The sequence below is a fragment of the Gobius niger genome (genome assembly GCF_951799975.1).
Source record: "Gobius niger genome assembly, chromosome: 21".
Lineage (NCBI taxonomy): Eukaryota > Metazoa > Chordata > Actinopteri > Gobiiformes > Gobiidae > Gobius > Gobius niger.
This window is the reverse complement of record NC_136872.1, coordinates 7143200-7168575: the sequence shown is the minus strand read 5'-3', so window position 1 is coordinate 7168575 and position 25376 is coordinate 7143200. Positions and strand designations below refer to the sequence as shown.

General features: G+C 43.0%; 1 protein-coding gene across 6 annotated transcripts in view; it reads right to left on the bottom strand.

Moving 5' to 3' along the window:
* The window catches only part of sorcs2 (sortilin-related VPS10 domain containing receptor 2), a 259751-nt gene that overhangs the window by 96989 nt on the left and 137386 nt on the right, over positions 1-25376 (bottom strand). For all 6 annotated transcript variants that reach the window (XM_079579574.1, XM_079579573.1, XM_079579572.1 and 3 more), the window contains exon 3: positions 14201-14300. In XM_079579574.1, coding sequence (XP_079435700.1) covers positions 14201-14300 — 100 coding nt within the window. The remainder of the gene's footprint in view (positions 1-14200; positions 14301-25376) is intronic.

Genomic DNA, 25376 nt, shown 5'->3' with positions numbered 1-25376 from the left:
TAAAGGTAAAGGCACTCATGCTTGGGCAGAGGATCTAAACTCTAATTCGCTGTCTTGCATTCACAAACACACTCTCAATCACACACCGGCGTACACAGACATTGGAACTGCAGTTCAATCAATGTGAATGCTTTGCGGAGCCTCTGCGCACTCACCCAACATGTACATGTTAAGGTTTCCCCTTGTCTCCTTGGACGTTTAAAATGCAATCTATCATCTCTACTCTGTATGTATCCTCTGTGCATGCAATAACAGCCTATTCGCCAACCAGGGGGAATGGCTGACCCCCAAATTCACTTCACTTCATGCGGACTCTAAAAAAGGTCAGGTTAGTTGTTCTCTATAGTGGCATCTGTAGACCCCAGCCAGCAAATGTATCCATCTATATTCAGTTCCTCTCACAGGCAAAAGAAAAGTCGTCCCAAAGAAAGAGAAAGATCAATTTTCCACTTTTATATTTTGACTTTCATCCCTTTTGTCCGTCTCACTGTTCCTTTTCCCCACAATTTTACCGTGGCACTATAGGCTCAAGTAAGTGAAACGTATTTAAGGGACGGGGCTTCCTTTTCATCCCATTTTAATCCAGTAAACCCTAATTGCTTGATTTAATTTACATACATGTTAAACATATATCTTACCTCTATGTTAAATATACATTAGAAAAAGTAGTTTGCATTGATAATTTGACTCATGTAGCTCAGGAGGCACCTGCCCGGGGAGAGGGATTAAAATTAGCTCAACATAAAACACTCCTTTGAAGCGTTGAAGGACTAATCCACTGAGATGTCGTTAAGTTTCCAAATGAAATTAGCTTTTTCTTTTTTTTTTGGTCTGTGTTGGAGTGATTGGCTTGAAAACTCGTGTATTTTCATTCAGTATCTAATCCAAAGGGTTTTTATTCTAAGGCATTTTGGACTGGAAGAAGCTGGAAATTTGGAAGCCACAGGACACATCCATGAAATCCGGATTCTAATCTACAGTGCCAAGTCGAGCTGAGTCGGATGCTCTTCCAACTCTGAAAGTTCCATTCCTTTTGTACAAATTTCTATTAATGTTTCTCCAGCTCTCATAAGCAGAACTCTTGGGCAATATTCATATTATGTTAAATACAATAAAGGTCTTTGATGAAGGTTCTTGAGTCATTTTCTGTACTCTGAGGTTGAAGTGTAGAACGTTTCTGGGTGAACACCTTTGTAGTTCCAAGTCTCAAAGACAGAGGTCTTCAGGAAGGTCACTCACACTGACCAGTACCTGCGTTGATTTGATTCAAACTATCCTCTCCAGCAAAAACTAGGGGTCATCAGGACGCTACAACAGAGAGCTTAACAGGTTCCTACTAGTGCAGAGGGAAAGACCACAGGAGGATGAGCAACATGCCCAGTGAGCCCTCTCAGTCTGTGGCTATCCTAAATGTTCCTTCAGTAAAGCTTAAAGGACAAGAAGACCAAAAGAACAAGACGGAAATGCTACAGAGCAAGGAGTGTCCTTGCTCTATGTATCTGGGGTCTCAGAGAAACTCCAGAGAATCTTTAGTCAACACAGAATCCCAGTGTACTTCAGATCAGTTAACAGACTGAGACAAAAAATAGACAAAACCCCAGCCACAAACGTGGTTTATTCTATTCGATGCAAAGAAGAGGAATATAAGCAGCATTACATTGGAGAAACTAAACAGCTACAGAAGAGACTTACCAACACTGCTCACTCAGGTGAGAGTAGAACTACAAAGGTGTTTACCCACAGGTCGAGAGTAGCCTTTAATTGAGGGGAGGGACTTAGCCAAGTGAACTCCTCCCACTGGTCTTTCTCTAGTCTGCAGTCTGAGCTGGAACAGAGTACAGACGATGACTCAAGAACTTGCATCGAAGATGGACAAAAACTTACATTTAAATGTAATGTAGCGACTACTCAAAAAACTCAAATGGCTGTTCATCGTTTAGCCACGACCGGCAGCACACATGCTTTGTGTTAGTGTTGTTCTTTGCTTTCTCATCCTTCTCTTTGACTTGAACCTTTAATTATTGGTCTCTACATGGCTCCGCAGCTCTCACTATGTGCCCAAATGAGTTTATTTTAATTTAAGCGCCTTTACCAATGAGCCAGACTTGACGCCAAACCTTCACAACACATCTCCAAGTCAGTTGTTTATGTGTTTTGTGTGTAATTTGACTTAAAACTATGCACTTTGAACCAACAAATGAGCCCGTTTGCCATACTTCAGCACACAATTAAGCTTTAACAAGTGGATTGTCCACTACAAATTAAGAAATTGACGCCGTGTGTATAAAAATCAGCAGCTAGTATGGCTACAAGAGTGAATTTTCAGACTGAATCGCCTTGCTTTGTTTCTGCGATGAAACTATTTTGTCTGCACAGCTTGACAACTCAGTGAGATTCAAATCTTTTTTTTTTAATCCCACGGGAGGATTCTGTCTCCTCTCTTCTCGTGTGTTGAAGCTGCCTTTTGTGGGCTGTGTGCAGAGAGGTTCAGTGAACGCACCGCGAGAGGGAAAAGTGGAATTATAAAGTGACTCTAATCAGTCTGGGACATCAGAGGAGATCAGCGGCTGACATGTTTATTTTTAGATTGGGAACAACTAGGCCACTTATCTGTTCCGATGCGAATGTGTGACTGTGATAGTGTTGAAGGGTGGCAAGGGTATGCACATTTAAATGACTATTATTATCTGGATACCACATGAAAGCACAAACGGAGAAGTCCGGATGTTTGCAACAAAGGAAACAAAGGCTACAGCGGCACAAGAAAGTTCTCTGTCAAACTTCTTTGTCTTATTTTCTTAGTAGTGCATTTTAGAGGAAAGCACTGTTGTAAATAACTTTTGTAAATACGTATACAGTGGTTAAAGTGGACATTGGGAGGTGGTGAAACTCTAGTTAGTGTATTCTGTCACAGGCTACAGATTGCATGTAAAAGGTGTTTTATATTGCTTTTAATTGCTTTATTTTCACTTTCAAAAGTTTATTATAGCAACATGATTTTTGTAGCTCCTGTTAGACTACTTTTATTATTTATTGTATTCATATATTTCATGTATAGTCAATATCCTGTGTTTGCCCTCAGCCCCTGTTGCTCAGGGTGCCAGTCCCTCTGTTGCTTGTCAGCTCCGCCCTGGTCCTGCTCCGTCTGTACATTAGGCAACACCAAGACTGAAACTTTAGCCAGGATTCCTGACTTTGCTGTTGCTTTTATAACGGGCAGATTCAGAGCATTAGATCAGATGAATATTGTGTGGAAAAAAGGCTGACATCGTGGCGTAACCCTGCACCGTGTGCGTAATTGTCGCTATTTGACAGTTCTCTTCATTATGCATCCCAAATTAATCTCTAAAACTGGAAATATAAGGCCAATTTCTTCCAAATAAAAAGTGGGCAAAAGCTTGAGAAGCGTAGCCCCCTTTTATGGATTAGTTTATGTCCATAGAGTTCATGATTTCATGATAAATACAGTTGAGACACATTAAACCTGTAGCTACTTTCAGCACAGTGGCACAGGGGTTGGACTGTGCTGCTGCCGCTCTTCTTATGGTTATTCCTCCAGTCTTTCTTGCTGGAACTCGATAAAAGTCAAAACATTGTTGAAAAGAGACACTGATGATTACAAACAAATATCTCTTAGCCAAGTGATGCAGGTACAAAATACCTACTTTATATTGTTCACCAAAAGCAACTGCTGTATATTACAGAACAAAATGAATCCATCGTCTGAATAATTTATGAATGACTTTCACCCTTTTTAACATATTTCCTAACCTTTAGCCAGTGCAGTCTCCCTCACCATGATCCAGCAGATAGTGGTATGACACAGAGGCCAGTGTTGTATTGATCTGTGTGGGAGATTGAGGTCAGGTCGATCCATTTAGGTTCCTCTGTGAGTCCAGGGCAGGCATCCCAGTGGACAGAGCAGCTGCAGCAGATGTGGGTCAATATCAGCCATCAATGCCGGGTCAGAGATGATCAGAGCTAATACGAGGCTATAATCGGAACGGGCTGTGGATAAAGGCTTTGCACAGCCCTAAAGGGATCTGAGAGACAGCTCAGCATAGATGGATCCATGGTTATACATTGGTTACATCAAAGAGCCGTACAAATTGAGCGGCAATTTTTTTATGTGAGATCTAAATGTTCAATCTCACAATATCTGCCTGGACAGGCCCAAACTGATACAGCTGGCCTCAAATCCACTGGTAATTTGGACCAATTATGTGGCTGTAGTACCACGAGTCGGTGGGTTCTACATTTGCCAACAACAACCAGTATTTTTTATTTTATTTTTTACTCATTTAAGACCCTGTGCTTGATTTCATTCTTGGAGTGAAATGAAATGAGTTTTGTCTCAGTATATTTTAAAAGCATACATTTGTGAATAAAGACCTTAATGAGCTGTGTATAGCTCTAAAGCCATCAGGGCTACATCATCGAGTCCATCCTCACCTCCTCCATCACCGTTGTTGTTCTGTGTCAAATTGTTGTCGTCTTTATCTTGTTGCACGATCGACTGAAAACAATTCTTTGTTGTGAACCTGTTCATAACCCTGACAATAAAAACAATCCTTATTCTGACCAGAACAACAAGCGCTTGATTCAATTAGCAGCAAAAGAAAAGCTGATTTTATACATTTTTCTCCAAAATCACTTGTGTAAAACTATTACGTGCCGCCAGAATCATCTCATCAGTCAAAAATGAAGACAATCAAGTATAGCTTAACCTTAAAGCTTGTCATATGCACTTTAACAGTACGTCCTTGTCGTCACCAAGACCATTATGTAGTAAAGCATAGTGTGGGAGGTGGAATAGCCCTGTAGCCAGTATTAGCCTCAGCCTCGCCTCCATGGCCTTACCTCACTATGGCAGTGTGCCTTCTGCTCTTATCAGCCCCTGAGCAAGAACAAAACAACAGAAAGCATAGCGTTCTAATAAGGGTGGCGTGGTAGGATGTTTCTACTGTAGTCGCCAATGCTTTCAAAGGGTTCACTGAATTCTAAAACACTATTACCTATGCACCAAGTGGTTTAGTGAACAATGACTGTGAGAGAAATTGATCATACACAAGCATGTTGAGAATGTGGGACCTTGGCAGTGATTTTTCTTTTTTTCTGTCATGCAAAGCGTTTACATTCATTCACGTTATATGCTGTAGTGGTAAGCTACGTTTATAGCCACAGCTAAACCAGCACACTATGTTCATATGAAGGCCAAGTGGGTGAAGTGTCTCGCCCGAGAACACGAGTCAGAGCTGCAAACAGCTAACCTATAAAGCAGCCACTCTACCACCTGAATCACGGTCGCCATGTTGAGCAAACTTAATCTCTCGCTCGTCTTTACTTTTCCCTTCCAAGCTAGTCCATTGCTAGCTTGATGATTAGCTAACTGGAATGAGGCATTTTCTTTAAAGGTTCCAAGCTTCAAGCCACAAAGTTGGTAAGCTAGTCATGTCAAAAGTTAATAATCAAGAACAGAAACACACAAGTGCAGGCTGCTATTTCTACCGTGCCCCACATTGAAAGTCCTTCTTGTCCCTAATGGCGACGAAAGGAAGCATATAGCGTACCCTATATGGAGTACATGGCCTCTCCAAATACCCTCTCCAATCATACGGGGGCGCAGAAACACTGACGGAGCAGAGAACTGTGGCAGAGTGCGTCCCCAGTCAGTGAATAATTCAGGATTAATTATCAGAGAGGAGGAGGATGGAGGGGAGAGTGCAGCCAACAGAGTGGCCCCCTCAAGTGTACGTCTGAAGAGGGTATTTTTAATCCCGGGCCTTCAAACCTGCTCCAGATACAGGCCACATAGTGCAGTTGTTCTTAAAGGATGGTGCGTTTGGTCCTTACTTAACAGACTGACAGAAACGCAGAATTCTCAATATCTCTAATAATAATAATAATAATCTGAATATTTTGAAAAAGTCCACATGACATCGGGATGAAAAATGTAGATATTCTATCTTCTGCGACACATGACTTCGAAGTGAATTCTCAGGAGGTACTGCTCTTCCTGTCTTTCTTTCTTACTTCTGTGTTCATCATTCTTTTGTAAGTGCACATATATTTAATTTGTTATTGTGTAAGATGCGTTGACGTGGAGAAGCGGTTGTAATAGTAAGCAGTGTAGATTATGACTGTAATTGTCGAAGTGCTGGCAGAAGAAGCTTAGATAGAAACAAATCATTCTCCGCTCATCCCAGTCCAGTCCACTTGATGATGCTTAAGATCTGCACAACAATGGATCATTCCTGGACTGACACAGCCGACGCAAACATTATACAAGACCATTAATGCATTTGTATCTTTCATATTTCCAGCGATTTGCTTTGAAGTCAGCCCTCCTCTTCCCTTCAGATCTCCTCCTGCCCTGTAGAGGATTCCATCAGTCCTGGCTTAAGACTGAAATTACTCAAATCACTGGAGTATTATCTCAACACGCGTGCATCTGAATCGGCTCGTTTCCTTTGAAGCTCTTTGAAACGTCAATCACTCCTCCATTACACTTCAGCGCTTGCGTTTGCTTGTTTGTTTTGGCCGTATCCGTGTTGTAGCTTTGTTCCAACGCTTTGTTCTCTTCTAAAGCGCGGAAATCTCTAAAGGCATATGGCAGCAGGTGAGGGCGCGACCACCACCACTTCAGACCACGTGACTCCTAGTTAGGGCTGGGTAACGCTAAACAATATCACTCTGGTATCTGGAAAAAAAAGTTTAGGCACTACCAGAATCGAAAAATGAAAGCATCGAAAGCACATTTTTCTTCTGGTGTCGTTCAGGCATCGGTATCGAAAACCAAGTATTGTTTACTGGTATCGGAAAAAATGTAACGGTACCCAGCCATATTCCTAATGCTCTCCATTTGCTGGTTCTGTAGCTTGGCCATTTCCGCACAACTTCAAAGCGTGATGCGGCCCTGCTGCACATGCATTGAAGAGAGAAGCCGGAGGCGCTGTGCTAAATTCGATCTAAACACCCTGACCTCTTATGTATCTCTTTAAACCACCACGACCGCTGCTGCTAAATGCCTCGCGTCTTTCTCTGCCACTAGTTTGAAGAACGAATGCTTCGAGTTCACTTCAGGACTTCCATAGTTGACCAGACGGTATTTTCTGAGGAGGAATCAAGTGTATGGCGGGTGAAATCATCAGATATTTGTGGTGGTTTTGATTCTTCTTACCTTAGTTGTCTTGTGTTTAAGTAAAAACAGACCACGATCGCATGTGAAGATGTTTGTTTTATGACATTTTATGACAGATGTCGTCCCGAAGTTTGTCACATTCAGCCGTTTTCCTGAACAACTTTCCTGAATCTGTGTGCTCACCGTGCTTCGAAGCGTTCTACAATCCAAATCTGGCCATTTCTTTTAAGAGATTCCAAACACGGATATATGTGCATGGATCTTTAGCCGATAGTGCAATTTACAAACCTCCAGAGCACGTTTATTTTGTTTTAGCAGCACATTGGCAACACTAAATTCTCCACTTTTAAGTTGTTGGTTTGTTTGTTTCATTGACTAATTCCCGCCTGATTTATTGAGCTTTGAACCCCAACAACTACAACTTTACAGATTTTTCACTAAACTAAACAAGATGTCCAAAGTGCTCAAAAATAAACAGCGAGAGAATAGCCATGTTTAGAACTTCACCTGCTCATACGCACAGGAAGAAAGGTCGGTTTAAAGGTAACATTTCTTGGAGGCACTCAAAGAGGTTTAAAAAAAGGCTCCACAGCTGAATCCGAGTTGCCTTAAGCTGAATATGAGGACACGGAAGCGGTCAGAAATACCTGAAGAATATTACCCGGGGTGTCATAATGTTTTACTTGATCTACGACGGGTGAAAAGTGGCACTGAACTCGCTTTGCCAATGGAAGACTACAAAAAGTGCAGATTTTGTGAGAGCCAAAATGGCCGCCCCCCTGGAGTGCTGCCTCTGAAGTGAAGGCATCTCTGTGTGGATTTGGATAAGCCGATAATGGAACGTCCCAGTGTCTTTAAACGCCACTGGAGGCCTTTAATGTTGCAAAATAACTTCTTATATTTGGACTCTAAGATGCAGAAACTACATAAACATGAAGATGGTGCTTTTTTCTTTTTTTCCTCAGATAATATTTCTTCAAAGGTTGCACGGATTTATTTGGCGGAAGATTGTACCAGCAGCAGTCGCGGAGTTATGTCGGCCGAGCAGCATGGGTTATGTGAAATTCAACTTACTGTGTTCTGAGCTGCAAGTGGGAGAGGTTATTATTAGCTGCATGTCTGAAGGAAAAGGTACATTACAAGAAAAGAGTTGTTCGTTAAGTTTTTATCACCTACTTTGTATAACAAACCAGGCCCAGGCTCCTTTTTGTTGCATCTTTCTTTTTCTTAATACTTTGCTTGTTTCTTCTTCTACTACAACAGTTCTCCGGTCTAAACTTGTTCTCCACATTTTCAGTTTCAGATTCAGACTATTCATCCCACATGGGGCAATTCCTTCAGGGCAGAAAAAAACAAACAATATACAAACAAACGAACACGCTGGTGGAGCTCACTCGTAGACGATGTGCACTTCAAGTTAAAAAGAGTCCAAGTGTTGTAAATAGTGGATGGCTTTGCATAGCAACGTCCTGAAGGCAAGGAGGAAAATTCACCACATAGGAAACACAGAAAACTGACAGCTCCCTGAACTGAAGTGTTCATAGCTCGATTGAGACTGAAGTGTCTCCAAGTGTCTCTCGATCAAGGCTTCATAGAACCGTAGAGATAATTGAAGGTAAATTCTTTGCTGTCCACGCTTTACAAGAGCAGCCATGTTAACATAACATTTTAGCTTATCAGATGTTTGTAATAAGTCACGATATCCCGACTTTCATCTGTACAATGCTCTCAGACATTGGAACCTTCAACCTTCAGAAGTCAAACACAAGTGTTTTAGTTTTAGCAACATTCAAGTCCGACAAGTTTTTGTCGCACCAAGAAATAAACTCAGTGAGGGTGTCCCCATGACCTGAATCCAGGCCACTGAGAAGAGACAATAATGCTGTAACATAATGTTACATTATGGGCTTTCAAAAGCTCATGATCCAACATAGATTGGGTCTGAGCAGTTCAGAGCAAAAAGTTTGTTCATCATGCCGTCCATGAAGCTGTGCGATAAAACTGAAAGTTTGTTTTTCCCACTGACGCTAGCAGAGAAAGCGCCAGGCAAACTGTACCCCCAGCAGCACGGTAGTACAGCGGTTAGCGCTCGTGCTTCACAGCTAGAAGGTCCCGGGTTTGATTCTCACCTGGACGGGGCCTCTCTGTGTGGAGTTTGCATATCCTCCCCGTGTCTGTGTAGGTTTCCTCCGGGTACTCAGGTTCCTCCTACCACTTAAAATAATGTATAATAGGTAAATCCTCCAGCCAGGTGATTCTGACTATCAGCCTGGCTCCACATAAGGAGATGGGTCCCGGGGCGCGGCCCTGCCGTCGCCCACTGCTCCTTACGCCCCAGCGGTATCGAAGGATGAGTGAAGTGCAGAGGACAAATTTCCTGATGCGTACAATAAAGCACACAAACAAACTCTCACTATACTACCCTCACAGAGATTAGACATAAAATATCAATGCTGAGGCACGACAAAGACTCCACTTTCTAATGGCCAGTTTCAGGCGCTTTCTTTGTGCACAAAATTGTACTCTCCTAATACACTTGCCTCTCCTACTTAAACGTTACCAAACCTCATACTACAAAGACAACCATCTAACATGGCTGCCTTGAAAACACACTTAAACGCTTCAACCTTTATCCCTTCATCTACCCGCACTGTCTGAGTCTCACAAACACAAACACCTCTGCCTCCCCGGGAGAGCACAGCGGAGTAAACAGCTGAGCCTGAACGTGCCAAACCTTATATTCCTCCATTTAGTCGTCCACCGCCCTTAACAGGTTTAAGGGTCCTCCGGAGGGCCCCTCTAACCCGACGGGACGTCCAGAGCAGCTCTTTAATGAAGCTTTCTCAGACAGGTCGGCCCGCGTGTGGACACTCGCCAAGTAATTGCCCTGAGTCGTATTGATTTGGAAGGCCCTCGCTCGCACCTCTCACACCTCTGCTCGTGCGGAGTGTCGGCCCGCGCGCTAATCCCTCCGCGCTCTTGTCCGCCGCGCTCCTGATGTGATTAGCAGTATTGATCGGAGCGTCCGAGCGTGTCTTTGGGAAGGGGCGAGTGGGATGTGAGCACTCAGAAGATATGACGGTGGAAATGTATCTATTGTGAGGAGGCATTATCTCCATGTGGCTAAACTGACGACAGAAAGGGGTTGAATATGATGGCGAATAAAACTGAAGAGAGCAAAGGGGCTCTCCTCTGCAAAGGGTTAATGTGTGCATATCCCAGCTCTGTGAGGCAGAAAACACGAGCTGTGCAGTGGACTTAGTGAACAAGCTTATCATCAACAACTCAGGCTACTCCTCTTTATCTTCTCCATAACTCAGAGACAGTACATCGGTTATAGGACCGGCTCTGTTTGTGTGCACATGGTACGAACTGCCTTGTGGTTTTCATATTTTGGGTCAAAACATCTGTGTTTCTTAAATAATCGTCCTTTATATGGTGTATTCTAGCTTTTGAGCGACTTGTTCTTCATAATGAAAACAGATGAAAGCTTAGAATGCTAAAATCAACAATCAGAACATTTGTGACTTTTCTGTCGCATGAAAACTAAAACTAAATGTAAAATTGTATGAACAAGCTTGTAAAATGCAAAGCGGTTACAGGAAACAGCCTAGAACTTAGTAGCTTGGAAGAGCTTATCTGTCGGTGAACCAGTCTCTCGGCTCGAGGCGGTGGTTACATTTAGACTGAATTTTACACGAGGCCACACTGTCACCCTCTCCATGCCACCTCCTGCCTCTGGGGAATTACAAGCTCTCCATTTCCATTTCATTAGAGCGGGCTACAGGTGGAGCAGATACGGGGGCGGGGAGGCTTAGATCATCAAGAAAAGAGGCGAAGAAGAAAGTTGAGGGGGAGGAAAAAGTGCCTCGATCTGATCCGGCCCTATCTCGTGATCGATTGGAGCGGCTTCCTGGACTCTGGTGATAACTGCTGACAATTAAGAGCAGAGCTGTGGAGGCAGTGGAGCAGTCATCGGGAGGCAGTCACTGTACCGCGGGTGTTCGGCGAGCTTATCGGACGCCGCTGAGAGGAGAGGAGTTTGAAGTGCGAAGAGGGGTGCAGGGGCACATGAGGCTGGAGGGGCGGGAAGTGATTTCGGGCAAAAAAGTCAAAAGTATCTTTTAGTTAGAGTGGAATGCATTTTATCTAAAGCATGTGCAGGTTATTTAGACCAGTGTTTTTCAACCTTTCTTGAGCCAAGGCACATTTTTTTCATTAAAATAATCACGAGGCACACCACCAGCAGAAGATGTTCTCATCAAAGTGTCTTGACTCGGAACGCCGTATAGTCTCACGAGCCATAATGCCTCAATACATCACTAATTCTCTTGTCTCAAAGAAATTAACTACCTGATATGGAAGACTATAATATGGTTACTCTGCCAATCACTAGACAAAAAACAACTAGGTGAGATTGGATAATTTCCCAAGGCACACCAGACAATATCTCACGGCACACTAGTGTGCCACGGCACAGTGGTTGAAAAACACTGATTTAGACATCCTAGCAAACTGCACTTTGTCCAAAAATGTCTCTCCACTGTCTCCCTGCCCTATTTCAGCTGCACATGGTCAATAAAGCTGACTAAAATTTCCATCCGTCTATTCTGAGAGGTTTGAAAACCACCGTCCTAGAACTCCGCTGGCTTCTGTCAATGTGGAGGAGCAGCAGCTCAACCCCAAGTTCCTCATTCGATCACCAAAAATACAGTGGACACATCCATCCACCTGCACTAATGAAGTGAACAGTTGATTGTAATCAATCAAATTGTAACTACACCGTCTGACCAAAAAACCAGGTCAAAGTAATATTTGGTTGAGCCTTCAGCTTTGATTACAACACACTTTACCTGTGCCATTGTTGCAATAAGCGTCTGCAATGTCAAAAGATCCAGTGTTGCATTAAAGGAATAGGCCACCGTTTTTACATACTAAGATATGTTCTTAGCTCACTTTAGTCGAGTTAATATATCCCCGTCTGGTCTTTGTCCGCGCGCTCTGTCACGCAAACGGAGCACATACGCAGCCTCTCCCACATGTCACATAGCTCCGAAAAAGCTCACGATAGAAGCTACCAAGCTCTTCCACGTGTTCCCTATTTAAATAAAGTTACGTGAAGTGTTTTCATGCGAAGTATATTTACCCAGAAATGTAGCATGTCGATTTTATAAGCAAATAAAAAGGGGGACTATATTGTGAGGCGTAATGATACGAGGAGCACAGCGTCCGCGTAGTAACTCCTAAAGACTTCCCCCGCTCACTTCCGGCAATAACCTTTAGGAGTTACTGCGCGGACGTTTTACTCCTCGTATCATTACGCCTCACAATATAGTCCCCCTTTTTATTTGCTTATAAAATCGACATGCTACATTTCTGGGTAAATATACTTCGCATGAAAACACTTCACGTAACTTTATTTAAATAGGGAACACGTGGAAGAGCTTGGTAGCTTCTATCGTGAGCTTTTTTGGAGCTATAGGACATGTGGGAGAGGCTGCGTATGTGCTCCGTTTGCCTGGCAGAGCGCACGGACAAAGACCAGACGGGGATATATTAACACGTCTAAAGTGAGGTAAGAACATATCTTAGTATGTAAAAACGGTGGCCTATTCCTTTAACTTCTCACCAAGATTTTGTATTGATGATGGGAGAGTGTGACCACTGCGTAAGCCTTCTCCAGCACATCCCAAAGATTCTCAATGCGGAGAAGATCTGTAATCTGTGGTGAACAAACCATTTCAAGCTCCCTGAACTACTCTTTCACAATGTGAACCTGATGAAATCCTGGCATTATGGAATACACTGGTGACATCAGGGATTGATGCAATAACCCGGTCATTCAGGATGTTCAGGTTGTCAGCTGATCTCATTCTTTGGGCACATAGTTTTGCTGAACCTAGATCTAAACTTCGTAACGTTCATTGTGTCTACTCGTGTTACAGGATCACTTTTTGGGTTCATTTTGTCAGACACCGATAAGTGACACGTCACCGCACGCCGCTGATGCTTCTGATGACGGCCTGCAGTTGGCGGCTGAAACATGTAAAGGTAAAAGATTTCAACATCTCTAACCCTAGTGTCAAAATGAACCCAAAAAGTGATGCTGTAACACGAGTTACAGCATCGAGTGACAACAGTTGACAACATATTTTAATTTAGTTTTAGTCTTAGTCTTTTGACGAAAATGTAAATCGATTTTAGTCTAGTTTTAGTCAAAAAAATATCTTCAATTTTAGTCTAGTTTTAGTCGACTAAAATTGCAAGTAAATTTAGTCGAATAAATTTAAGACGAATTTAGTGGACTTTGCATTGATAATATTCATTATAATCATATTTATTAATCTTGTTCCTCTGCTTCATGGAGCTGCTCCACATGAACAAAGCTCAGAGCTGATCCTTTGGTGTGAATTTAAATGATCTGAGGCTCTTTCAGACGGTCAATAGAAGTTTGGATGATTTTAGTCTCTCCCTTTCATTTTTATTTAGTCTTATTTTAGTCGACTAAAATATCTGGACATTTTAGTCATAGTTTTAGTCTCATGAAAAACTTTTAATTTAGTTTTAGTCCAATTTTAGTCGTCAAAAATATCACTTTGACTAAAATTAAGACTAAATATTGTTTGTATTGTTTGTTTTTGTTTGTATACTTAATTTTAGTCGACGAAATTAACACTGAACAGAACAGTTAGTTCCAGCCAAGTGGCGGCGTTTATTTTGTGTGTGTGTGTGTGTGTTTTTTTTGGTCAGGCAGTGTGTAAACCGAGATACAACTTCTATAAACCAAAGTCCACCTAAGCTGGAGGCCAGAGCGATCCTCAAAAGTGCGACTGGAAGAACAAGTTTCTGCCCACTCACTTTTTTAAAGACGCACTTCTGTTATTTATTTACATCAAAAACATGCAAATTCCTCCTCTGCCTCCTCGCAATGAATATTTATTCCGGCCTCCAGCTCTGACTAAACAAAGCGCTTTTTCCTCAACAACTACTTCTTCTCATGAACAAGCAAAGAACCTCTATGAGCATCAACTTTCTGCGACTATGGAGTGGCCCTCCTACCTTTTTCTTGTTGGTGGGGCAGATGTAGAAGCTGGTCACCACGATGGTTGTCCCTGGCATCAAGTTGAGCTTGCTGTAAGTGGTTCCATAATCCGTCGACCTGGAAGAGAACATAAAAGGTTGTACTTTAGAGCTCTACAACCATGTTGGACAATGCATGTGATTCTTCTGTTGGTGCCAGTCTTTTCTAAAACATTATTGCTCCATGTAAAAAAATAAAGATAAAGCATTGTGAATGTTGACTTTGAAACTGAAATGATAAATCTGATCACTATCGCAAACATCCGCCCTAAACAGAGCATGTCTTTATAGTGTCGCAGATGGAATGAACAAGAAAATATGGGCATCTTACTTTGTCAAAGTGCCCCCTAAAGTGCGTTTTAAGAGCTATAAAACATATTGCGGTTTTGCAGAGGGTGCAGGGAGCAGCACTACCTGCCACCGCTACAACTGAGAAAGAAACAAAACAAAAAAAAAACAGCCTTGGGCCAGCCATGAAGCGCCGCGCAATCTCTAAATCTGACAGCTTTAGAAGCACGAAGGAGTTGGGGAGTTCTTTCTGTGGGTGGAAGGGAGAATATTGTGAGCTGGGATTCTGTTTTAGCTGTTCAAAAGAATACTTGTTATAAAAGAAAGGCCCCAAGAGAACCCAGACCACTGCCAAGGCATTAAACCCGCAGTGGGCACCATGCAATATGATGTACTTTTTTTTTTTTTTAATAATGCGAGGAAAAGACAGTAAAGAGTGAGTAAAAGCGTGAACACTAGGATTGGAGCACCCGCCAAAGCTTTCATTTTTAGCAGACAGCATGCTGGCAAATAAATGGTGCCGTACCAACATGATTTGCTTTTATTTACGACCATTTACCAATATTGTTAAGTATGGTTTTGCAAGTCTAGAACCGTAATACAATGATTAAAGCATGCAGTTGTTTATAAAGCAGCAACATGATAAATGGAAAGGATATAAGGAAAGGATTGCATATGTTTTGCTGAGAATAGAGAGATCGTAGGTTATTAAGTGCATTCAATTGTAAATTTGCAGCATCGGTGTATGGTGAGGTGAGTGTTGACGTGAGCCATGTATCGCGTGTCACATGCGATCGTGAGGTACCCGGAGATTCCCACCCCTGCCTAAAAACAGCATCCATAATTCAACCCTATTTTGATGGTCCTTACTTAGCCCTGTCGTCCGCACTCCAACGCACCCTCGGCACGAAAGTACGTCACGAGCTGCAGTTTTCAGCCGTGTGCTTTCGCCACGAGGGGAGTCTAGAAGCCCGGGTCGTAGATGAAAGAGAATGATGAGCTAGCACGTCAGCGTAGGCCAACAACAGCAGGATTTACTACTTCTTTGCGCAGTGGGACATCGAGCGCTGTCACACACACACACACACACACACACACACGAGAACGCTGCCGGAGTGCTTTCTCAGAGTGCACTTGGGCGTTTGGAGGAGAGGGTTGACAGGAGAGGACTGCTTCTCGGTGGTGGGTAAAGGCGTTTTCATTTGGCTCTCTACTCTCCAGACACTGTGTTTAGCCCGACAGTAAGCGGAGGAGCTGATGGCACTGTTAGCAGGAGGAGAGAGGGGAGAAATTGAGTAGTGACGGATTGAAGAGGTTGGTAAAAAAAAAAAAAAGGGGGGGGGGGGGGGTGAAAATGTGGGGCGAAATACTGTTTGCGGCAAGGATTTTTTCTACATTTCTGTACAGTATATAAAATACAGAGAGCAAGGTGTCCAAAAGTTGTTGTTTTTTGTCTGAATAATGCAGGATGCCACCCCTTTCCTTGATCTACGCATAAAAGGGAAAGTGTCCAAAGATTGATTATCTTAGTTTGCATCATGGGAGCATTAGGCAAACTGCTACATTAGATTTCTCCCCTAAAATGAAAGCGACAGAAGGTGGGCTGGATTAATTGCGGACATACTGTCACTAATAAGGTTAATTTGGGAGGGGGGGGGGGGTTGCTGCGTGTAGATCTACTGTACGGTGTGAATTACGATGACAAGTTAATAGCAGGGCTCCTTTTGGAACGGAATGCCCTTTCGATTAACAGAACGGGCCGGAGCTATTGGAGATTAACTAGGAGTAATGACTTTGAAACAGAGAGGAGCCGATGAGACGTGGAGCAAGAAGAGGCAAAAATGTAATGTAGTGCAGCCAAGCGAAGCCAGATGCTGATTCATCCTGTTGACGGAACTTTGACCTTTTCGGGGCAATTTTGAAATAACTGAAAACTTTAGGCGCTAAATTGCTAAGTCATAACTTCATTTACAGTATCTTGATGCCTTAATACATCTAACCCATAGGTACGAGTTATTACACATTGTTACAGAGCACATTACATTGTACTAAATTTAGCTAGGTACAATGTATCAAGGGTGCTGTAAAATAAAGTGTTACTCTTGCTAATTGCATCCTTCAAAACCCCTTCAAATCCCGTGCGATACAAAATCCGCAAACCGAGGTTACCAAAACCCACAGCATTTGGAAAAGGAATGGCATTTGTTCCTACTCCCACATTCAAAGTTTTGCTCGTGAATAATACTGACACTTCTTCCATACCAGTAATCGCATCGCTGAGACTGCAAAAAGCGATACTGCAAACGATAACCTGTTTTTTTCTACCATATTGTTGGACTGAAGTGTCCCTAGTGATGACGATGTTTGTAATGAGAGAAGTGTGGCCGAAGTACATCGCTACTCTGAAGAGTGCAGAATTATCATGCAGCTATCTTCACACAAAATGGGAGGGAAAAGACTGGTCAGTAGGATGTCGCAGGACTAAATCCAAAGTGACGGTCAAGGACTTCAATCAAGCCTAGAACCTCCAGGAAATTGCTATCTTCCAATGTGGTCATTTTCAGCAGCTGTAAATGACCCGAAGTGTCCAGAAGTACAAGATGTTTAGTGCTCAGAGACATGGCTAATGTGAGAAAAGTGAAAAACCCGACCGCTATTGCTGAAATGTTTAGACTGGGTCAGGAATGAACTAAAAATGATCAGAGTGACTCATGACAAACATCATCATCATCATCTGGGACGCTTCCATCCAACAGCCTTTCAGCCTTACAAAGTTTGTAGTTTGAAAATGTCAGCGATGCCTTTCAAGGCTTTAAGTTTAATTTTAATGTTGATGGTGGTACTATATGAAGTTATGGAAAGAGCATGAATATTTTCTGACAGCTATTAAGTGAAACATCTGAATTCATTAAGTGTAAAGACATTGAGTGTTTCCGCCGATCGCGTTGATGGATGAATTAATTGATTGAACAAACTGACTTTAGCCCGATTCCAAGCCAAATTTGTGAAGAAATCCACAAACATCTGTGAAAAATCGCAAAACGAGAAAATGTCCAGATGAGGTTTTGAGAGATGTAAAAAAAAACTCACTACAAAACACACCACAATTATCCAAAAGTCAAGAATCAAACATCAACGAAAAAAAATTAAAACAATCTTTGAAATAAAAATTGTTTTAGAAAAATGAGTTGACAGTGAAAACAATCCACTAATGACACTTTAATCATGGCTGTATCCCCAGTTGCTCCTTTGATAAAATCCCTCATACAGTGACGAAGCGTGACCACACTTTGGGACACACAATTGTGCAAGTGCAATAACTGGAAGAGAGTGACTAATTAACAGCCATTAGCAGCACACAAAGAGACGGGATTTTATGTCTCTGCAAAGGGAGATCAATCTGTTCATTGAAAAAGAGCTGCTCTAAAGACTGGCTCATATTTTTTGGTATAATGGCTTGGCACAATTACCATGGGTGAGGTTTGGACTCAAATCATCCAAAACCTGCAATAGGTTTTGGATGACAAGGAGAGACACTGCCGGTGAATACAGTAGTGAGGAAAACACATTTAATTTATCGATATCAATTTGAAACTTTTGCTGTTTAAAGAAAAAAAAGGCATTTTAAGCATTAAAACTGTCTATATTTAAAAAAAAAAAACTTTGGAAATAATGGATGGAGCCAGGTATATATTCATGGTTTTCAACACCAATACTGCGGCACGGTAGCGCAGTGGTTAGCACTCTTGCTTCACAGCTAGAAGGTCCAGGGTTCGATTCCCACCTGGAGTTTGGAGTCTGCATGTTCTCCCCGTGTCTGCGTAGGTACTCCGGTTTCCCCTACCACTAAAAACATGTACAATAGGCCAGGATGAATGATGTGAGTGACTGTATGGTGGTGGTCAGAGGGTCCGTTGGCGCAGACGTGTGCAGTCGCAACAGTCTCCCCCAGGGGAAATTGAAGCTACAAAACGTAGTTTACGTACGGAGTGGTCTCATGTAAAGTGCTTTGTGACTATGTCTGTGAAAAGCTCTATATACATAAAGATCTTCTACTTCTTCTACTGCAAATGCAACGAATATGTATATGTGGGCGAGACTGGGAGACTATTCAGCACACGCAAGAAAGAACACCAGAAGGAATGTGAAAAGGAGCCAGACAAATAAGAACAAGCACTGCAAGAAAATCTCAAATCAGCCATTTCGGCTCGTTGCAAGAGGGAGAGCCACATCATGAACTGTAAAGTAGTTCATAAAGTAAAGTAAGTATCACCGCTAGATCAGGAAACCTGCCCCAACATAAATGAACCGGGACGACCGACCGTACAACCAAGCCAAGGGAAACTTTGAAAACAATAATTTTGATATTAATCATGACAGGAAACAACTTTTTTCTTCTTTTTTGAGCAATGCAAGATGGCGGCAGAAATGAATGTTACATTTCCAGCAGATGCACCGTAAAACACCGGGCAAAGAAGTGAAGCGAAAGGTGAACACGAGCGTGAGAGGATGACAGAGACAAACGCCACGGGTGGAATTGTATTCTAAGCGACACGCTTCAGAAAACCAACAAGAGGCGCGGCGTCTGAGCGAGCCGACAGGTGCTGATCCACATTTAATGTCCTCGTACGTCAAAACCCGAGCGCCGCCAACGCGATGAAGCAACAAACTTACAAAAGAGAAGAGGTCTGGGATATAACTTTAGGCCTCTGCAACTAGGGGGCTCGTTTATCAAGACGGGGGCTCAAGAGCAAGAGTAAGCCCATGTAAATGAGAGGTAAATGACCCTTACTGTGCAACATCTGGACCTTAATCATTAAAAAAGCTTTTTGGTGCTTGTTTGGTTGTTATCCCATACAGATGTTGATTACCACCACAGAGTACAGAGAGAGAATAAGGAGTGAAAAATCCAATCATTTGTTATCATAATCTTTTCAGGGACTCAAAGCGAATCATAGGATATGGGGAGCCAGGTCTAACCCCAGATAATCTCCCAGAAAAGTAATTAAGCCTGAACACGTCTGCCTATATAGAGCAGTCCAAAATATTTTTTCGTCTACCATCTTACCTCGGCAATCACTGTGAACGAAAAAAGTTAATGGTATTATAAAGATGGACAGTGGATGGACATCAGCTGATTCGTTCATTTGTTTAGGTCACAACAGATCAGAGCATCTAATTATAGAATATCTTTAGAAAACATTCACACCAGTTTGCGCACTTTCTTCCTTCATTTCGATAATCATGAACAACCTTCACCCAAAATTCAGAATTGCGACATCCCTACTTCAAGGTACGCCTCATTACTTCGCTGACGTCTCTACCTCTGCCAAACAAATGCATCGCGCCTCGCTCGTTGTTTAGGCCTTCCCGGAACTTTCCGACCCCTTGTTTGGACCTTGACCACCAAACAGCAAACTCAAAACAGGCCGATTCATATTGAGAAGGGCGTCCGTCGCTGCGCACATGATGGAGTTGAGTTATTAGACATTGTCGCCTCTTGCCCGCGCATCACTCAGTGGAGCCATTAGCCCATCAGCAGGTACAAGCCAAATGTGTGACTGCGGGGTCAGCAATGGGGGTCGTCGGCGATCGTAACAGCCGATGCGCCCGCCCTTCTCTCAGTGAGCGCGCAGCCAGGGATGATTCACGACGCACGAGGTAATGGCCCTGCCGAGGGTTAAAATACTAGGGTTGCCGTTAGCGCTGATTTGCTGTGGCTAAAGCTGATGTGAATATCATTGGGATGGACCGGGTGTTCAACAAGTAAGATCAAGTAAGAGTCAAAATGGAAGCGTGACGACAACTTTCTGTGGTCGTAATGCCCCGGCTCATCCCTCCTATTCCACCCATTACGTGCACCGCTTCGGTCCAGCAGCTTGTCCCCATCTGCTTCACACACGGACAGGCCGCAGAATACCCGCTCGGCTTGGCGAGGACAGACGGCTAAAAATGACCATTCCGCTCCACTGCGGCCCTATCTCCTCCAGACCACACCGTTTTTCTCGCTCTAAATTTCGCCTTCTTTTCTCGGCACAGGCCATGTTCCTGAATGATAAAACCCGCCGAGGGCCCCAGGTGGATGCCGGACAAAAGCGTCATGGTCATCTGCGCAGCTAAGATTGTGCGGAATGGACGGGGCAATGGCCTATAGGGTAATATAGTGTCTTTAGAGAAAGGGTTACGTTTATGGGTGACGGGAGCTCGGGATAATGTGGTTGTTGACAGCGTGCGGAGACAGGGGGAAGGAGTGTTGGAAGGTTTTTAGCACTTCTGAATAGGTGAACCGCGAGTGACCCCAGAAAATGGCAGTGAAGGTGTCTTTGGCAACACACAACATCAACAACACAATGTCAGCCATTTGGTCAGTGATCTTGGACAAGTCGTTCAAAATCTATGTAGCCTTCTTTATGTTGCTGTGTCACAAGAGAAAAATAGTCCATCATAAAACTCCAAACACAAAGATGGGGCGTGATGAAGATGGTCAAATAAATAATACAAATGGAAAAGGTCTTTGTCACCAATAAAAACGGCTGTAACAAAATGGTTGCTTGTATTTCATTTTCGTTATTTGGTGACCACATGTTCTACTCACAAACTACCAGGCTTCTCACGTCTAAGTTCAATCATTTCTAATCGCACGGTGAAATCACTAACAAAAGTCATCTCTGCACACTTTATCCCTCTAGCGCCGCCTGTTGTTGTTGTCGGAAATGATCCCATAAATCTACGTATGTAAAGAGTGAGCACTAAATCAGCTACAAAGTGCTAAAAAAAAATGCTAACAAATGGAAATATAGCAGCAGATTTCACTCCGGTAATAGATCCAACTCCACCCCAGCGAACAGGCCATAAACACTAACAGTATAATAAGAGTATCAACCAGTGTGTCGACCTTTAGTGAAGCAGTACATTCGCCGCTGTGGAAAGCCTGAGGGCCTGGGCGCTCCTGACATTTTCAACCACAAATGGTACAAATGTTGGCTATAATTATTTTTACTGTGACATAAATGGCCATAGAGTCAAAGGCGCTCAGGTGTGAACAGTGACAGATCAGGGCTGTGGGTAAGACCGTATGAAATAGCATTATAAGAGTTTGCGGCGGGACCTTTTAAGATAGACCAATGGCTTACGGCGAGACACTGGTGGGAAAACACAACAATTTATAGATATCGAATTGAAATCTCTGGTGTAGATTACTGATATAAAGGGGGTGAAGTTAGAAGCGACCAAGCTTTTCCACGTTTTCCCTATTTAATCCAAGTATAGTTGGTGTTTTTGCATGACTGAGCACACGCATAAAGACCAGACATTAACTCACATTAACTCGTCTAACCTCAGGTAAGAACACATCTCAGTATGGAAAACCGGTGTCCTGTTTCTTTAATGCGTAAAAGTGGATTGAACTAGTTTTGTTGATATGTATATTAGTTACAAAAAAATGTGATTTTCAGAAGGGACAATGGATCTTGCTTAGTTTTTGAACAAGCTAGTTATCAGTGATCAGGCTATGAATTAGATATTGAAAAGTCCTTCTGAAAAAACCTTCAAAATATTGTTAAGTCCAAGACTGGAATGACTGGAGTCTGTAGAAGCTACTGTTGTTGCAAGAGCGTATAGAAGAACCTAATTTTGAGAAAACGGACCCTAAGTTATGTAACATCTGCCCATGTGGATGTACATCACTGCCTTCTTTTTTTGCCGCTCCCGAAAAGAAATTACCATATTTGGATCACTTTTTGTGCTACACATGAATACGTAACATGTCAATATCTATGAACAAATACACGTGGGAAAATCGAGGGTAGCCGTGCCACTGAAGTGATTTCCTGAACAACTATGGCACGCAAGATGAGAAAACGTAAAGGGTTTGATCTGTTTTTAATCTAACGTTAAAACTATTAATGGAGACAACCAGCTAAAAACCTCAACATTGACCACTGCTTGAGAAACATGCACAATAGGATAATCCCCCATGTATGTGTAATGTAGAGAATGTAGTTATTTGCCTTTTGATTTGGCAGAAGTATGGCATTGTACAAAAAAGAATAAATCCATGTGGAAGTGCCTCCCCGTGGAGCAGGGGACTGAGCAGGCATCGGGCCAGGGCGCGGTGATTCATGTCCTGGTAAGGACACTTGAGTATGGCCTCTCATCACTTGAAGAGCACCAAGCCACTGGAGCACGCTTATCTCTCCGCACACTCACGCCCACGAGGAGACGCTCTGACAGGCCATCTCCAAATCTATGTGTCCACAGGTGCGACTGGGAGGACACTTCAGGAAGACGGCTCAAACCATCACAAAAAAACACAATCTGTTATGGAACTAGAAAACATTGTGATTGTGCCCTTAAACAATTAGACAGTCATTTTCAGAATGACACAGATTTAGAGCAACATGATGCCCCCAATATGAAGCTGCTCGCATTGAGTTTAAGAGTTTGTGGAGTCACTGGCCTAGTCCTGTCACCCCTCATGACGATCACTGGTGTGTTGCACTGTGGCCATTGGCTGACTGAGATAACACACCGACATATGGCCCTGGGCGCTCCTGTGGGCTGAAGTTCCCTTTTTAAAAAAAAATCAGAACTGATGGAGTTGGCAGTAAAAAAGTCCATATTCACAATGTCTCCTTTACCGGAGATGGCACGGTAGTTTTTGGAGGATCAGGTGTCATAAAAGAACATTTTTCAAAAAGTTACACAGATGACAATGTTACACAGTATGTTATACACATAAGAGTGAAATGTGTAGGATGGTACTACCGTGTTGATTGCAAGGTCAGAAATGTATGTGGCATTGTATCTATAAGCTTCTGCAATGGCAAGAGAGCCAGTGTTGTGGTCATTTTTCTTCAAGATCTTGTATTGATGATAGGAGAGTGAGACCACCGCGCAAAGGCTTCTCCAGCAAAAAGATTCTCAGTGGACTAACATCTGTGGTGGCCGATCCATCTCAATCTTTAACAGTGTGAGCCTGATGAATCCTGGCATTGACATCTTGGAATATGCCTGTGCCGTGAGGGAAGAAGAAATCCATTGATGGAATAACCTGGTCACTCAGGATGTTCAGGTCGTCAGCTGATCTCATCCTTTGGGCACGTAGAGTTACTGAACCGACTGGAATGGAAATTACAGTACATCATTTCCTTTCCAAACAGGACCCCAATGTTGTGGACTGAGTGTCAAATAACAATGTGTAATTGCCACTCATTTGGCTTCAGTTGACTTCATGCTGTTGCTGTGCTTTGACCGGCATACCGTCTACAGTCTCCAAAAACTAGCAGGATTTACAATCTCCTGAACTCCATCAAGCAATGACTTAATCCCATGTTGCAACCTTGTAACCCATGTCAAATCTCTAATACTCTTAAAACTTTTATGAACATCTTATCTCGCAGTGGAACATTTATTTCTGCTGCGCTGTTTGGACACATTTTTTTTATTTATTTTTTATTTATTTGATAGGGACAATGCATATTGATGAACAGTTAGAAATGAGCACTGTAAATACATGAAACCAACAGGTCAAAGTAAACCAAAACTACCAAAAGATCTTGCTTCCTCTTGAGTCATACACATAAGTTGCATCCTTATGGACAACGCACAGCCATTAAATAGCACTGATCTGTTGTCCAAATCATAAACTACTCACATACCCTGAACACATTGATACTATTGACCGCTCCCTGTTCCCTCAGTGCAGTCTCCCTCCTTCCTTCGCCTCACTGAGATCAAACAGACCTGATGCTTTAATGTGGCTCAGCTTGCCTTTAGACACTGCTCCCCACTGGAAACCCCTCCTCTGCAGGGGCACCTAAAGGCATCATCAACCACCTCCACGTTACAACTCACACCAGTGTCCCACTGGATACAAGCGGCAAGGGCGCAGAGCGTGGACATTTATCTAGAAGATGACACTTTCATCAACGCCCGCGAGGCCCGATGACTTTCCAGACGCGTCGGGGATTGAATTTGTTACATAAAACTTGCCCAAATCCAACTTATTTTTTTTATTGAGGGTTTATGGTGTAAATATGATCTGGCCTTCTTTTAAAGGTCTCAACAGGCAGTAAACTTATACCATGGAATTTTGCCTGAAGTTTAATTACTGATCCCAACTCGGTGATTAAATATAGGCACCGAGTTCCTCTAGTCGTGAGATTAGCCACAAACTTGGTAATGATAGGCTCTACTGAGGAATATGACTAAAAGGTGTTTGTACTCCAAAGTGCACGCTCAAGTGCAATCAATTATCACAGAAATTATGAAAAAGATGTTGGTGTTGTGTGCAGACCTATTATTCATACTTGTGTGGGTGAGGTCGTAAAGAGCTGCCGAACACTGTAGACCAGGCGTCTCAGACATGCGGCCCGCGGGCCAAATGCGGCCCGCGAGGTAATTTTTTGCGGCCCGCGAGATAATTACTTATTTATATTATATGCGGCCCGCCGGTAAATCACATTAAACACGTTAGAACTACATTTCCCATGAGGCACCGCGCGGTAGCGCCAACTCTGCTGCGGACGCGAGAATGTAAACATCAGACAGGGAAAGGGAGATGCGCCGCTGTCCCTGAATGCATCTCCCACGCTGCCTCCACTGACCAAAACAACAGCGCGTGGTTCCAGCAGCTACACCATGGATAAGTTAAGGCTTATTTACAACCTTAGACACGTAAAACAAGCGGCGGTGGGCGCGGGGCAGGTGAAGACAGGCCTGTGTTTGTGGATTATAAAGTTTTTCCAACTGGAGCTGATGACTGACCAGACACGTGAGAATCATGGATAAAGAGGTTTAAGAGCAGCAAGTTCTACGACGGATCCTCAGAAGATCGAGTGCACAGTGAGTGTAGTGTTTTTATGTT